At 40.4% G+C, this 14749-nt stretch overlaps 1 protein-coding gene across 8 annotated transcripts in view; it reads right to left on the bottom strand.

Annotated features, from left to right (window-relative positions):
- Positions 1–14749, bottom strand: part of abcc8 (ATP-binding cassette, sub-family C (CFTR/MRP), member 8) — a 58941-nt gene that overhangs the window by 35461 nt on the left and 8731 nt on the right. For all 8 annotated transcript variants that reach the window (XR_008570424.1, XM_054776480.1, XM_054776477.1 and 5 more), the window contains exons 5-11: positions 12294–12460; positions 9459–9701; positions 6208–6396; positions 3313–3477; positions 3084–3239; positions 2130–2264; positions 290–452 (exon numbers count right to left, since the gene is read on the bottom strand). Coding sequence is in view for 7 of the 8 variants with exons in the window: in XM_054776480.1 (XP_054632455.1) it covers positions 290–452; positions 2130–2264; positions 3084–3239; positions 3313–3477; positions 6208–6396; positions 9459–9701; positions 12294–12460 (1218 nt within the window). In the remaining variant the exon portion in view is untranslated. The remainder of the gene's footprint in view (positions 1–289; positions 453–2129; positions 2265–3083; positions 3240–3312; positions 3478–6207; positions 6397–9458; positions 9702–12293; positions 12461–14749) is intronic.

Genomic DNA, 14749 nt, shown 5'->3' with positions numbered 1-14749 from the left:
TACTCTCAGTTTCTATCACTCCCGTGATATTTACTGTTTCATGACTGGCGTCAAACTGTCATTATTCATCGTGTCCATCGCAGGACTACAGCTGTAACCAATGTTGTTTCAGAAGATAAGGAGCAAAACCAACAATGGACATGCCTTCCTATTTGGAAATGTAGTGAAATGTAATATTGACTGATCACTTGTCTCGTTCAGTTCAAACATTGACAGCAGATAATTCAGAGCTAATTTGTTTGACTTTTGGGACCATATGAAACAGAACAAACCAAAGGAGTTTTCTTACTGGATATGGATGTGTAAAGAGCAAATGCTTGCAAGCTGGTTAGCTCCTTGCCCCTGGTCTCCTCCACACTGTCACAGAAAATGCGTTCCCATGCGTACAATTTCAGCAGTTTGATGCCTCGTAGCAGTTCATTGGTCTTTTTGAGGCGCTCGCTGGAGTATTCCTGAGGGGAAATGGGCAGGATTTTAATTGTGTTGAGCTACAACGAACCATTAGAACAAGATACAGCACGTTAGAGAACGATTCTAGAGGACTGTCTTCTGTATTTGTGTTTGGATGATGGGGAGGAGAGAACTTTGCTCCAAAATGCTTCATGAATTTAACTGATGTGGTGAGATTTCTGATCCATGCTTGTTGTGCCAGTGATGCAACATCCATCTAAAGAAATGAGATGAACAGATGTACGTGTGACTCGATGTGCAGTGTGGATGGATGTGTGGATGGATAAAGGAATGGCTGTATGGATAGATGAATGGATATATGGATGGACGTATGGATGGACAGATTAACCAACATGTGGACAGACAGATGGATGTATGGCTAGATAGATGGATAGTTGGAAGGCTGGATGGCTGAAAAGAGAGATGGGTGAATGAACAGACGGATTCATGAATGATGGCGGGATGACAGGATGGACAGACAGATGGAATGATATATGGATCGATGAAAGCTAGATCAATATGTGGAATAGATGGCGGGATAGATTTATGGAGAGATGACGGATGGATGGATGGATGGATGGATGGAGGATGGATGGATAGACAGACAGACAGACAGACAGATACTGTATATGGATGGATGGATAGCCATAGTTACATACTGTAGATCAAAACATCATAAGCATCTTTTACAGAAACACTTACACCTCATATAAATAATATACCTAATGATATAACTGATATGAATAAGTAACCCGCCACACTAGTGAGGTATAGGAAATGGATGGCTGAATAAATAAATATCAAATATATATGCAATATCAATATGGACTAATGATAATAATAATAATGATAAAACCTCCCATCCATCCATCCATTTTCTATACCGCTTCTTCCTCATTAGGGTCGCGGGGGCATGCTGGAGCCTATCCCAGCTGACTTCGGGCGACAGGCGGGGTACACCCTGGACTGGTCGCCAGCCAATGGCAGGGCACATATAGACAAACAACCATTCACACTCACATTCATACCTATGGGCAATTTAGAGTCGCCAATTAACCTCACCTGCATGTTTTTGGAATGTGGGAGGAAGCTGGAGAAAACCCACGCGCACACGGGGAGAACATGCAAACTCCACACAGAAATGCCCAGGGGAGAATCGAACCCAAGTCTTCCCGATCTCCAAGTTCTTACTGTGTTGGCCAACGTGCTAACCATGATAAAACCTTGTACGTACATTATGTGTGTGTGGGTGTGCGTGTGCGTGCGTGTGACATAACAAGCAGATAAATGTCTCTGTTTATCCAAGATTGTAAAGTGCATGTGTCATGATTCCAGCCACCTCATTACCTGCTAAGATGTCACTTTGCTACTTGGAAGGAAGTGAGCAAACCAATATTGACCGACACTATTTGTCAGGTTCAGTCAGTCTGACAGCTCATTTACTGAGTGAAAAACAACACATCTTAGTAGATGTAATGAACTGGAAGAGTGGATGTGGACATTTGATGGTTCCAGCTTGGCTACAATGAAGAAAACAGCTCAGTTTTTAAAAATTGTTTCAACAAAAAACAGTCTAAAAGTTTTAAAAACACTTAATGTGATTAACAGACCAAATGACCCTCTGACATGAATGTCCCGATGGCTAATAATAGAGAGGATGACTTCCAATCAATACTCACCAGAGTGCTCTTCTGTGTCTGTGACAACTTTGTGGCTACAAAATACTGGACAGGCGCTAACACAGCAATGACAGTCGCTCCAATCAAGGCACTGATTCCCAGGAGGTAATAGAGCAGGATCACTCCCACTATAATCTGTGCGTGGAGGATGAATATAATGAGAACATGAGAATGAGAAATGTTGTTGTCTGCATCATTTCTGACATCTACAGGACACACACAGATCCAGATGGACATGGGTGTGACATGTCACATTCACACCTTCTCCCTCTCAGGAAAATGTGTCGCAGTGGTGAGAAGGCAGTTGAGAGAACAGTAGGATGTGATTTCTTCTCTTATGTGGCTCATTAGAAACACACAGCAGCTTTCCTGCAGACATGCGGATGCTTGGTAATAAAATAACCCACCGCATGACACCAAATGCTTTTTCAGTTGTAATTTCAATCACAGCAGATCTAAATTACTAGTGGGTGATGTGATGCTGTTTTTTGTGTTTTATGACATACTGTGTATGTCATAAGGACCATAAGGACCTAAAGTTCACCAAAACCTACTTTAATACATCAGCCTATGCGTTCGGCATAGAAAAGGAAACATAATGAATATACTTCAATTGAATTGTCCCTCCAATGTTGCTGCTGCCAATAGTCTTCTTCAGCATTTCTGCTAAAATAACTGTTATATTTTACTACATTTATACATTTGCTCTTTAATATACAGTATTTGCATTCACTTGTGGTAACTTATATAAGATTTGCTTTTAGCAAAGGACAGATGGCAACTGTTGTCCTAAGTCAAGCCTCCATGCTAACTATCTAAATTCTCATTTGTCAAAACAACAGGTGCAAGGAATGTAGTATACCAACAAAGCATGAAAAAAGAGCAAGAAATGGTAGAAGTGAATCCCAACCCAGCAGCAGTACTTCACATACTGTAGATCTTCATGTTTCTTACCTGTACTGGCATAGCCCACAAGTTCGGACAGAGGAAGAAGAACCACATGAGCTGGTTGGTATCTATGGCTACCAGGTTGCAAATCTGAGCCACAGTAAGCTCGCCCATGGACATGTTGGACGTGCACAAACGCATGATCTTGTTGTAGATTTTGGTCTGGGGAGAAAACAGGACCATATGGACGGATGTGTTTATTCCATTTTGATGGTGAATGTCCGAGGATACGTGCCTGTATGGCCCCACGTAGCTTGATACCAGTCTCAATAGCCACATAATAGGAGGCCTGGAGGAACGTTCTCTGCAGGAGCAGTGCAAAGAAGAGCAACACGGCCAGCACATATGCATTCTCCAGAAACTCCTTGGAGGAAATGAAATAGATCCCCAACAACCGCATCTGGAAGGACAGTGTGGAGGAAGTATGAACTCATTTGCTGTCAGTCGTGCTGAGTTTTAATTAATAATCAAAAGGGAAAAGGAAAGATACTATCTACAGCACACAGTTTTGCGTATAAAAGTCAGATTATTGATTAGCTCTCAGCATATCCATCACAACTTGCTGAAAGGAAGTAAGCTCAGTGAATGGATATTTGATGTATTTTCCAGAAGGATTCATTGTCTTTGAATGGATTTCAATCATCACCGATTTGTTGCGTCAGCATCATACCAACCATTAATCTTTGAATTTTCCTGCAGGGGCTGGAGTCCATTCCAGCTGACATAGGGAGAAAGACTGCAGACTACATCAGTCAACCGCAGAGCAAAAAGAGCGCATTGAGTTGAAACACCACCAATATCACTGAAATCATACAAATAATAGAGCACATACCGAAGTTAACCAATTGCACAAATAATCTATTTTCGGTCCTCAAAGCGACACAGTCAAAAACATTTTTTTCCACTGATGTCTAAACCGTTTTCATATGAACTTGTGATCTTCCACTGCAGTGGAGAGAGACTTTCAGACTTCATAACTGAAGAGATATTCTCACTGATGGATGCCAGAGGGACTCTGATGTGGAGGGCTGCCTTGTGTAAAATCTAGGAAATTGAGACGGCTCCTGCAGCAATAGGTTTCATAAATATTTGACAAGTCTTAAATTAGTACGCCATCCAAGCAGGTGAGAGAAATGGCATCTCAAATGACTGCGACTGTGACCTTTGGCAGGAAGCAGTTTCTGCATCTTTACTGCTAACATACGTGACCTACATTCGAATTGTTCAAAGACGAATCCCATCGACCGACAATGCCAACATTTCATTATTGAACAAATGCTGTACAGGTAGGGACGAGCAGCACTTCCAACCACACACATGAAGCCCTTTCAAAGACAATAACTGTACAATGGGATGCACTCCGCTACGATTTTTTGTATTAATATCTATTTTTTTATGACAAAATCCTGCTATGCTTTTAGTTTAGGTAGGCAAAGATGATATCTACTTCATCTAGATTGTTGTACAGCCATGGCCCAAAACATTAGTACTCCCACAAATATTAATTTTCACAAAGTCTACTGCCTCAGTGTTTATGATGGCAATTTGAATATACTGCAGAATGTTATGAAGAGTGACAAGATGAAGGGCAATAAATTGCAAGGTCCTTCTTTGTCATGAAAATGAACTTAATTCCAAAAAAACATTTCCACTGCACTTCAGCCCTGCCACAATAGGACCAGCTGACATCATGTTAGTGATTCTCTGGTTAACAGAGGTGAGAGTGTTGACAAGGACAAACCCTGGAGACGACTCTGTCATCCTGATCAAGTGAGAATAACAGACTGGAAGCTTGGAGGATAGTGCTTGACATCTTTGTTTTTCCTGTGTTAACTGTGGTTAACTGCAAGGAAACATGTGCAGTCATCATAGCTTAGCACAAAAAGGGCAAGGATATTGCTGCTAGTGGGATCTTGTTATCTAAACCAACCATGTATCAGATCATTACAAACTTCAGGAAGAGAGGCTCAATTGTTGTGAAGAAGGCTTCAGGACGCAGTCCAGCAAGCACCTGGACTGTCTCCGGAAGTTGATTTAGTTGGGGGATTGGGGTACCACAAGTGCAGCGCTTGCTCAAGAATAGTAGCAGGCAGGTGTGAGTGCATCTGCACGCACAGTGAGGTGTAGACTTTGGAAGATGACCTTGTGTCAAGAAGGGGGCAAAGAAGCCACTTCTCTCCAGGAAAAATCAGTGACAGACTGGTATTCTGCAAAAGATACAGGTATTGGACTGCTGAGGACTGGGGTAAAACCATTTTCTCTGATGAATCCACTTTGTGATTGTTTGGTGCATCCAGAAAAAAGCTTGTCCAAAGAAAAAAAAGGTGATCAGTACGATTAGTCCTGTGTCATACCAACATTAATGCGAGGTTAATGTGTGGGGTTGCTCACAGTTTTGCCTAAGAACACAGCCATGAATAAAGAACGGTACCAAAACAACCTCCGAAAGGAACTTCTCCCAACATCCAAGATCAGTTTAGTGCTGAAGAATGCCTTTTCCAAATGCAAACGTATTAATGAAGTGGCTTGAGGAACAACTTAGTGACATAGTAACATCTGACAAAACAATCTAAAAACACTGAAGTAGCAAACTTTGTGCACACCAACACTTCATCCTCAAAACTTTTGGCCACGACTGTATACTTTATACTGAAATATTTTAAGAGTTGCACAGTGGATCTTCGCATACTTGAGATTTAGCAAACACAGCCTCGCAAATTTGTGGATTTCTGGTCAAAACACCATGACTCAGATTCCATCTGTTCATCGATTTGATTGTGTTGTGGTTGAACAATGGCAACTGAAGAGAAATGGGGGTGCCACATAGTAGTCGATAAATCAACAAAGTAAATAAACAAGTTGATAAATCTATAAAACTGTTAATTATCTTTAAAATAAAGAATGTTGGCCGGGTATGATTAAAGTATGTTGATAATAGTGTGCATTATAAATAGTCTTTATGTAACAATGCCAAGATAAACTTTGTTAAGATTACCGTTTCTATGTTTTTAGATGACTGTTGCTTAAAAACACATGAGTTTTGTTCACTGCAATGTGCTTGCCATGTAACAGAAACAATCAACCAACGTTCCTATCAGGTTTTTATGAAGGTTGACGCTGATGCGCTCACCGGTTGCTGGATGGTTCTGTTGTCCTTGCTGATGTGGTGTACGATGCCAGAGATGCAGAGCGGGCCGACGAAACCCAGCAGGTCGGCCAGGAAGCGGAATGTAATGCTGAGAATGAGAGGCCTGCCGAACGCTACCCTCAAGGCTTGCCAGATCCACTTGGGGCCCTGTGGCAGCGTGCCCTGAGGTCTCTGATGGAGAAGGCGAGCAGAAAAGAAAGATGTAAAGCAGGGGTGTCCAAAGTGCAGCCTTTTTTAAATCTGAAAATGAAAGTAATTCATTACTAATGAGATATATTATTACGTACATAACATAAAGCTAAGACGCTGATGTTTTTGTTCAGCTAGCTTTGCTTATACACTGTATTGACTTACATTGGCTTGGTTTGAGCATCTTCAATGTACAAAATGTAACAAAGTGGCCCTGCTAGCAGTGTTCTTGTTGGAGAATTGTATGAATGGTTATGTCATTACTGGGGACATGAAAGCGAAACAGATCACAAACTAGCTTGGACAAAAAAAAACAAAAACAATTCCTGCCAGCACAGCAAGCAGAGCTTGAATATAAACGCTGAATCGTTGCAAAAAGCAGTCAGCCAATTCAACCGAGAGCTGTAAAACAAGGTCATAGTCAGGGTTTCTATGCTTCCTACTGCTGCTGCTGCATCGTGGGATACTGAGGTTAATGGTGTAGCAGGGAAGCTTGACACACCGTCAGATGATCAACATTGAAGGAGACAAACCACGACCACGCAGTGCAGGAGCATAATTAAGGGATGACATACCCTATTTAATCACATGTATCGCTGGAGAGGAAGGACACGGTCATGAGAATCAACCTCATCATATACATGTGGGTTTAATTAGAGCTATGTTAGGAATGGAATATGTTCCCTCTGCTTTCAACAAAACATGTTGAAGGCTTGTTTACTCACTCACTACTAGGGAGATGGTTAGTTAGTTAGTTTGTTAGCAGGATAACCCAACACTACACTCAACGAAAAAAAATTAAAAAATATATATTACTCCTGCATCTTGTTCATGTTTCGCTGATACAATTTGCATCCTCCATGAACCAGAAAGTAGCCTGACAACAAAAGAACAGACGCACAAACAAATACTAGCGATGGGTGGATTGATCCAAATATCACTATTATCGATATCACCCGCTAGTATCAATATCGGATTGATACAAGCCGAATGAATTGATATTTTTCCGTTTTCTTCTAAGGCTTTTTCAACAAAAATCTGTGCGTTTTAGTTATGCTACATGGTTGACATTGTTATATTTATGTATTTTTTATATTGTTTACAAACTCTGGGAATAAGTTATTCTACTTAGGAGGGACTTGGGGGCAAAAAGGCAAAGGATTTGAATGACAGCCAATAGTAGTTAACTTATTTTGCACAATTGACTTTATTTTGCTCAAACAACTATATTACTTTATTATTATTATATTATGATTATTAAGTCTTTATTAATTGTATTTTCAATACTATTTTATTTTATTGTAATATTTAAGAATAAATGCAAATAATTTGATTATTTTGTTGATACTGTTGATACTGATCTTATATTGTTATATCAAATATTGTTCACAAATACGTCTTTGTTGATTAAAATATTGTTCTTGTTTGTCTAAAATATTTGCCCTGTGTTTTATTATGACTATAATAAAGTGGTTCTCTGTCTCTGTGGTTATTTTCTGTCATGCCCCCCCCCCCACGGGACAAAAATGTTTTCACGCCCTCCATATTTGAAATGCTATTGAGAAACTGATAATATCTACTGTATGTATTTATCTGTACTGTACAGACTGAACTCAAAGCTGAAACCAGGAAAATGCAACAACATGGAGAGCTGTGAAGCATACACGCATATTCAAGAGTCAAATTGCATGTTGAGTACAATAAATTTGTACATGTTGGCAGGCCTGCTCTAACATTGAAAGTATTTCACGCCCAAGGGGGGCCCGCTCCACTATTTGAGAAGCCCTGCTATAATCATAGATTAATAAATTAAAGACAAAATCATTCACTGACCTTGAAAATGTTCAAGTAAAAAGTATGGGTCTCAGTATCAGTATCGGCAATACTGGCCTTGGATTTATTTGGTATCGCATCAATACCAAAATATGCAGTATCGTATGCAGTATAACAAATACCATGCTCAATGAATATTTGAGGTTTGTTGGAGGTTTTCTGTTGGCGATATCAACCATCATAGGAAATCATCAGCAATCATCATAGGAAAACATCTGGATCGTCACTGTGATGAGTGTGTGTGTGCGCGTGTGTGTATGTCTGTGTGTTTGTATCTCATCAGAACGCTGAGAGCAGATGTGACTTATTATGTGTCGCTGTCTTTCTTTTTGAGCACAATTTGAACCCAAATACACTCTCTCTCTCACACACGCACATGCACACGCACACGCACACGCACACACACACCTTGTCACTAGAAGGAAAGGAAGGATGGCTGATTCTCACGCACACACACATACGCACACATAGATCAAGCTTCCCATAAAATGCAGCACGGTCACGCCTGCAAGGGTCATCATGTCGCCTTGTTCACAGTAGAATGGGAATGACCTGACGCCTCCACACTGACCTGACCCCTCCCAATTCACCCCCAAAGCCACCCCCCTCGACGGGATCCTTTTATCTTTTCTCTTTTCTACGGTCAGAAGGAAGCGGGATTGCGTCCACACCGGACGCACATTCAGCCATGACGAATGCGCGTGACCTTTCAAACACTGGAAAGTTCTGACCCTGCCGACTATGAGGCTTGACACGTGCTCTTAAAGTGAGACCGGAAGCCATTCACAGCGCCAAGCGTTAGAAGGAAAATCGAATGCAAGCTCCCAAACGGGGAGCGTTGCTTCTTCCTGGCGAAGCATGGTCATACACATGCACAGCGTAACAGCTCCCAATTGGTTACGATACTTTGTTAGGTTGTAACCCACATAATACTTGATGTTTAAACACTAGTTACCTCGGGTGTGCAAGACCACACTTTGTTTCCTCCGCGTGTGCACCTCTCGCCCGACTACTCTAATTAAAGGATCCTCCGTTGAGGATGAGACGTCTAAGTCAGGAGCGAGGGGAACTCTCACAATATCACAGTGTCTCATTTTTAAGCCATCCAGACTACGAGCTTACAGGATGATTGATTCCTCACAATCTCAATGGCTGGGAGAAATGTTCTCCCTTTCTCTATTGAATGTGTAATAGGACAAAACTGCACTGACCTTCTGGTCCTCAAAGGCCTTGCGGAGCTTCATGTAGTTGGTGAGGGCCCTCATCGCAATGGGCAGCTTTCCAATGACTTTGAGGTCAATGGGCCGTCTGTGGGCGGAGGTGATGAAGGTGTTCATCCACCAGTAGGTGGCTTTGGACAACAGGTTGACGAAGGGCTGCAGAAAACGAACACCCAGGTCCTGAAGGTCCTCTGGGGGCTTTACTTCTGTTGGGTTGGCGAAACACATGTATCGCTGGAGAAGAAGGACACGGTCATGAGAATCAACCTCATCATATACATGTGGGTTTAATTAGAGCTATGTTAGGAATGGAATATGTTCCCTCTGCTTTCAACAAAACATGTTGAAGGCTTGTGGATAGCAGAAACAGGACACACGATCACAAGGCTACTTGGTCGATACAAACACACTCTGTTTTCATAGCCATCTTGCACACACACACATACTGTAGTTTCCAGATATGTCACCTCTGTCTGAGGAGCGATTACCTGTCCAACTGAGACTGCCTAACATCCTAACAGCAAAAAAAGGGACGTTTACACGCATTTTTCCACCTGACAGAAGTCATAAAAGAAAGCGGAACAGGGTTCCTCTACCGAGATCTATTGGACATTGCTAAACCTTTGTTGGCCGCTAATCGCTCTCTCCAGTGCTGGCATTGCAACTGTTTGTATATAATTATGTTTGAATTAAATTGTAAACTGTTATTGAGACTCCTTTCACAGCAGTTAGAATTAAATAATCTGGGGGGACTTTCGCAATATATCAAGTCCATGTTGAGATATTTTCCTCCAAATGCCCAATTACTGATCTGTTGTGGGCACTAGAATTAAACAAGGAAGGAGCACAACTGCCTGTATAGTTGATTTTATCTCTTCAGAGAGCTATGACACAAACTTATAGCACAGCTAAAATAAAAATATGCTGCTATATCAATTAGTGTCATGGCCAGCTAGTGCCTGAAACAACAAGTGGGAGGGGCAATCCTTGTGATTGCCATTGGTTTGTTAGTTTATTTGTCAAGTCAATTTTGTCTTTTATCGCTTTTGATTCTGCGAGGTGGCCGTCCGTCTTGACCGGTGTTGAGATAGAGTGCCACAGTAGAGGGACAGGGGGTTGATAGAGAATTATGATTGGGAGAGAGATGGAAAAACAATGTGTTTAACAGTTAGACGTATTATGATTCATTCTTTCCTATCCCAGCTGACTTCGACGAGAGGCAGGGTACACCCTGGACTGGTCGCCAGCCAATCGCAGGGCACATATAGACAGACAAGCACTCACACTCACATTCATACCTACGGACAATTTAGAGCAGGGGTGTCCAAACTTTTCCCAGCAAGGTCCACATAGTGAAAAATGAAAGGATGCAACTTTGCCACTTTGATATTTTGTAAAGCAACACATGTAGATATGCTAAGAAGTTATTTCAAGAAAAAAATGGATCTCAGCTTTGTCATGTGTAAAAGCCTGTTATTGGTGTCAACTTTTCTATTTGCGCTTTTTCCCCCCCAATTATTCCCTTTTTTTTTTCTTTTTAATTTTACAAATATTTAAACGTTCTTCATGAACAATCTCTGTAAATATTATGACTTTATTCCCATTAGAAACTTTTCCCCAGTTTTCCCAAAATTACTTTTTTTTGTTTCTCATAATATTCCAATTAAAGAAATAACATATTTTCACTTTAAAAAACTCATAAACTAATTTTTCCCTCATAATATTACTAGTTTATGCTCATAAAATTGTGACTTTTTTTTCCTTAATATTTCGACTTTATTCCCAGAAAATTACAGTTGTTTTTTCCATTTTTGTCGGGCTTTCTTTTTTCAACTATTTCAATTTTTTCTTGTAAATTTTCCTCTCATAATTATGACTCCAGTCCCTTAATATTTTGACTTTATTGTCATAACATTCTAACTTTTTCCGAAACCTAATTAAAAAAAAAAAACGTTTTGTTTTTCACAATACAACTCTGAAAAAAACATTTTGTACTCGCCAACACGCGCCAATAAAAAAAAAAAAAAACAGACCACAAATGGCCTCCGGCCCGCACTTTGGTCATCCCTGATTTTGAGTCTCTAAACAATGCATGTTTTTTGAAGAAGAAGCCAGAGTACCTGGAGAAAACCCACCCAATCTCTTGACTGTGGGGCCCACATAGTATCCACGATGTCGCCATGTGCCATATGATGATAATTAATGATAATTAATGATACCATTACTTATTAGTCTGTTTGCAGGATAGCACTGTGTGTGGCTTCGTAACAAATATAAACATTGCTCAGATGCTGCCTTGTTCTTGTCAGAGCGCACGCTGCTTATTGCAGAAACTGCTGCATGGCGGCGTTCTGCACTAGTCATGATTCGATAACCCTGTCATGCACGTGGGTTTTTTACCTGCCTACACTTTGAATTTCTCGGCCTGTTCTTTACCACTAACTGTAATTTGTGATTTTTAGGTCGGTATGCTTCATCAGAGCGTGTGCGAGGCATGAAGGGAGAATCACTTCCTCAGCTGTGCACCCAGAGGACACAGCTTCAGCAGCTGAGGTGTACTTTGAGGTGGAACTTGCACGAATATGCTCTAAATCGCCACGAGGAGCCAGGTTTAAAAATACAGTTACTCTGTCGAATGACGGTGATGTCACTGGAAAATGTCAACCACTCTGTTTGCCGTATTTCCTTGTTTAACATTGCAGACACAGTTCTGTCTGGCACAATCGCAAAATAACGGACCACTGCGCCCATTTGGGCTCCAGACTAAAATCAGACGTGAGTTACATTAAAAACGGAGAGCAATCAATACGCTACACGCACACTCACCCGGCCCATGATCACATTGACCTCCACAGCCAGCAGGAGACCATAGAGCAGCACCAGGAGGCCCGTGATGCAGTAGCGCAGCTGCCTGGGGCCGATGCCATGCTCTGTATATTTGGCAAACTTGATGGTCTTCATGATGAAAGCAAGAACCCAGTAGATGAGAAGGGCTGAGGAGAGTAAACACCCATCAGAACTCAGACAAGACAATGTAAAACACCACCGAGCATTAAATAAAATACATTTCTTTGACATGTGTTGATCAAAAGTTCAACAATTTATCCTTGGGTCGACCAAATTTGATCAAACAGAAAAACGGTGCATGCAAATGCAAACAAAAGCATAACCAATGAATGTGTGTTTCATCAGACAGTTCATATTATTTATACTGTGCTGTGCACTCATTTTAATCCCTTTAAATGACTTTTTCACAGCAGTCATTGTGACACAGTGAAACAGTAAATAGAAAGACACAATTAGTAGGATCACTAAAGAATTCATTCAGCGGAGCATAAAATTATCTTGAATGCATTTGACTTGCTGCTCTCCAGCCACTGCTGCTTTTGTCACAAAAAATGCCTCCTCTCTATGAAAGGATGTCAGCACACCCCCACACCTTCAGGATGACGAGAATGCTTCAGCGCGTCCTCCGCATTTGACATTTCTATGTATTTTATTGTCCATTTAGCAAGAATAATGATGTCACACGTACATTAAAGACGTTACACAGGGTGAAGAAAGTCATGGTGTATAATCAATGTTTCTGCAACATTATATTAGAGGCGACATGCTGACAAACAAAAAATTGGCAGGTGCCATGATCCAGCTCAGACGGTGGATAGGGCGTGCGCACTAAGCAGAGAAGAGACGCTTGCGGCAGCCTCATCTTCGGTTTCTGCCCTGTACTTGATCAGGGGAGGTGCAAATTCAAATAAAAAACGATTGAAACAATACAGAAAATACATTTTTATTCACTCATTCATCTTCATTGCCGCTTAATCCTCACTAGGGTCACGGGGAGCCTATCCCAGCTAACTTTGGGGCGAGAGGCGGAGTCCACCCTACACTGGTCGCCAGCCAGTCGCAGGGCACATGTAGACAAATGACCATTCACACTCACATTCATACCTATGGACAACTTAGAGTCGTCAGTTAACCGAACATGCATGTTTTTGGACATATCAGCAGTCAGAAAAGTAAAGTCAAAATAATAAAATAAAAAAGTTCTAATCTAATAAGAAGATATTATTTTATAATGTTTTATAATTTCATCATTTTACGAGAATAACGTAATATTAAGAGGAAAAATAACATCATTTTAGAAGCATAAAGTTGAAATATAAAAAATATATTGTTAAGACATGAAGTCATGGAAAATTAGGTTGCAAGAAACATTATAATGTCACTAAAATAAAGTGAATAATAATAATAATAATTTATAATAATAAAGTCAAAATATTAAGAGGAAAAAGTTGTATTCTAACGAGAATTTTTTGTGAAATTTGACGAGAATAAACTGGTAATATTATTCAAAACATAATAAGTTGCAATATTATGAAAAAACTAAATATAGTTGTAATTTTTGGAAAACAGGTTGTGGGGGGGAAGTTATAATATTATGGGAATAAAGTCATAATATTACAAAAAGACAATTTACAAAGATTATTTATGAAGAAAGTTGAAATAGTTGGAAAATTTAAAAAAACAAGAGCAAAAATGGGGAAAAAACAACAAAGAGTGAAGTTGATACTAATAATCAGCTTTTTCACCTATATCATAAAGCTGAAATGCATTTTTTTCTTGAATTATACATAACTTATTAGCATATTTACTTGTGTTGGTTTACAAAATATCTAAGTCTTTCATTTTTCACTCGGCAGAAAATACTTGCACACCCCTGTATTAGTATCAACACTTCACCTTTTTCTCTTTACATTTTGCCTTTTTGTTCTATTTTTCCCCATATTTGTTTTTTTTTTAGTTTAATTATATTCCTAAAATGTGCCACGGGCCAACAAAAACAATCTGCGGGCCGCAAATGGTCCCCGGGCCGCACTTTGAACATTGGTGATCTACCGCTATCTTCCTTCAAGTCCAACAAATGCAACGCAGCTAAACAAACAAAGCATTCAAGGGTAGCGCCTGAGTAGTGAACGTTCATCTACTGTATATTCATGCTATGGTGACCTTAGCCTTGCTACACTGCTTCTCTCAAGAGAGCGTCTCTGACATAAAGACCTCCAAGCCCCCGGGCGGCTCAGCAACGTGAGAAAGCAAGCAAGTGAAGCACTGAGAGCTTAACACAGATCAGTTAATAATGCTTCAAATTGACTTTTCATGCTTTATTTTTCCTCTCTATAAAGCTTATCTTGCATTTGTTTCTACAGGGTTATGAGAAGACATTCAAATATGCGTGGGGAATACAAGAACTATCAGACACATCAGTTAATGCTCATTTG

Source organism: Dunckerocampus dactyliophorus, chromosome 5 (genome assembly GCF_027744805.1).
Source record: "Dunckerocampus dactyliophorus isolate RoL2022-P2 chromosome 5, RoL_Ddac_1.1, whole genome shotgun sequence".
In the NCBI taxonomy this organism is placed as follows: domain Eukaryota; kingdom Metazoa; phylum Chordata; class Actinopteri; order Syngnathiformes; family Syngnathidae; genus Dunckerocampus; species Dunckerocampus dactyliophorus.
The sequence above is the reverse complement of the archived record's forward strand: the minus strand, read 5'-3'. Positions and strand labels throughout refer to the sequence as shown.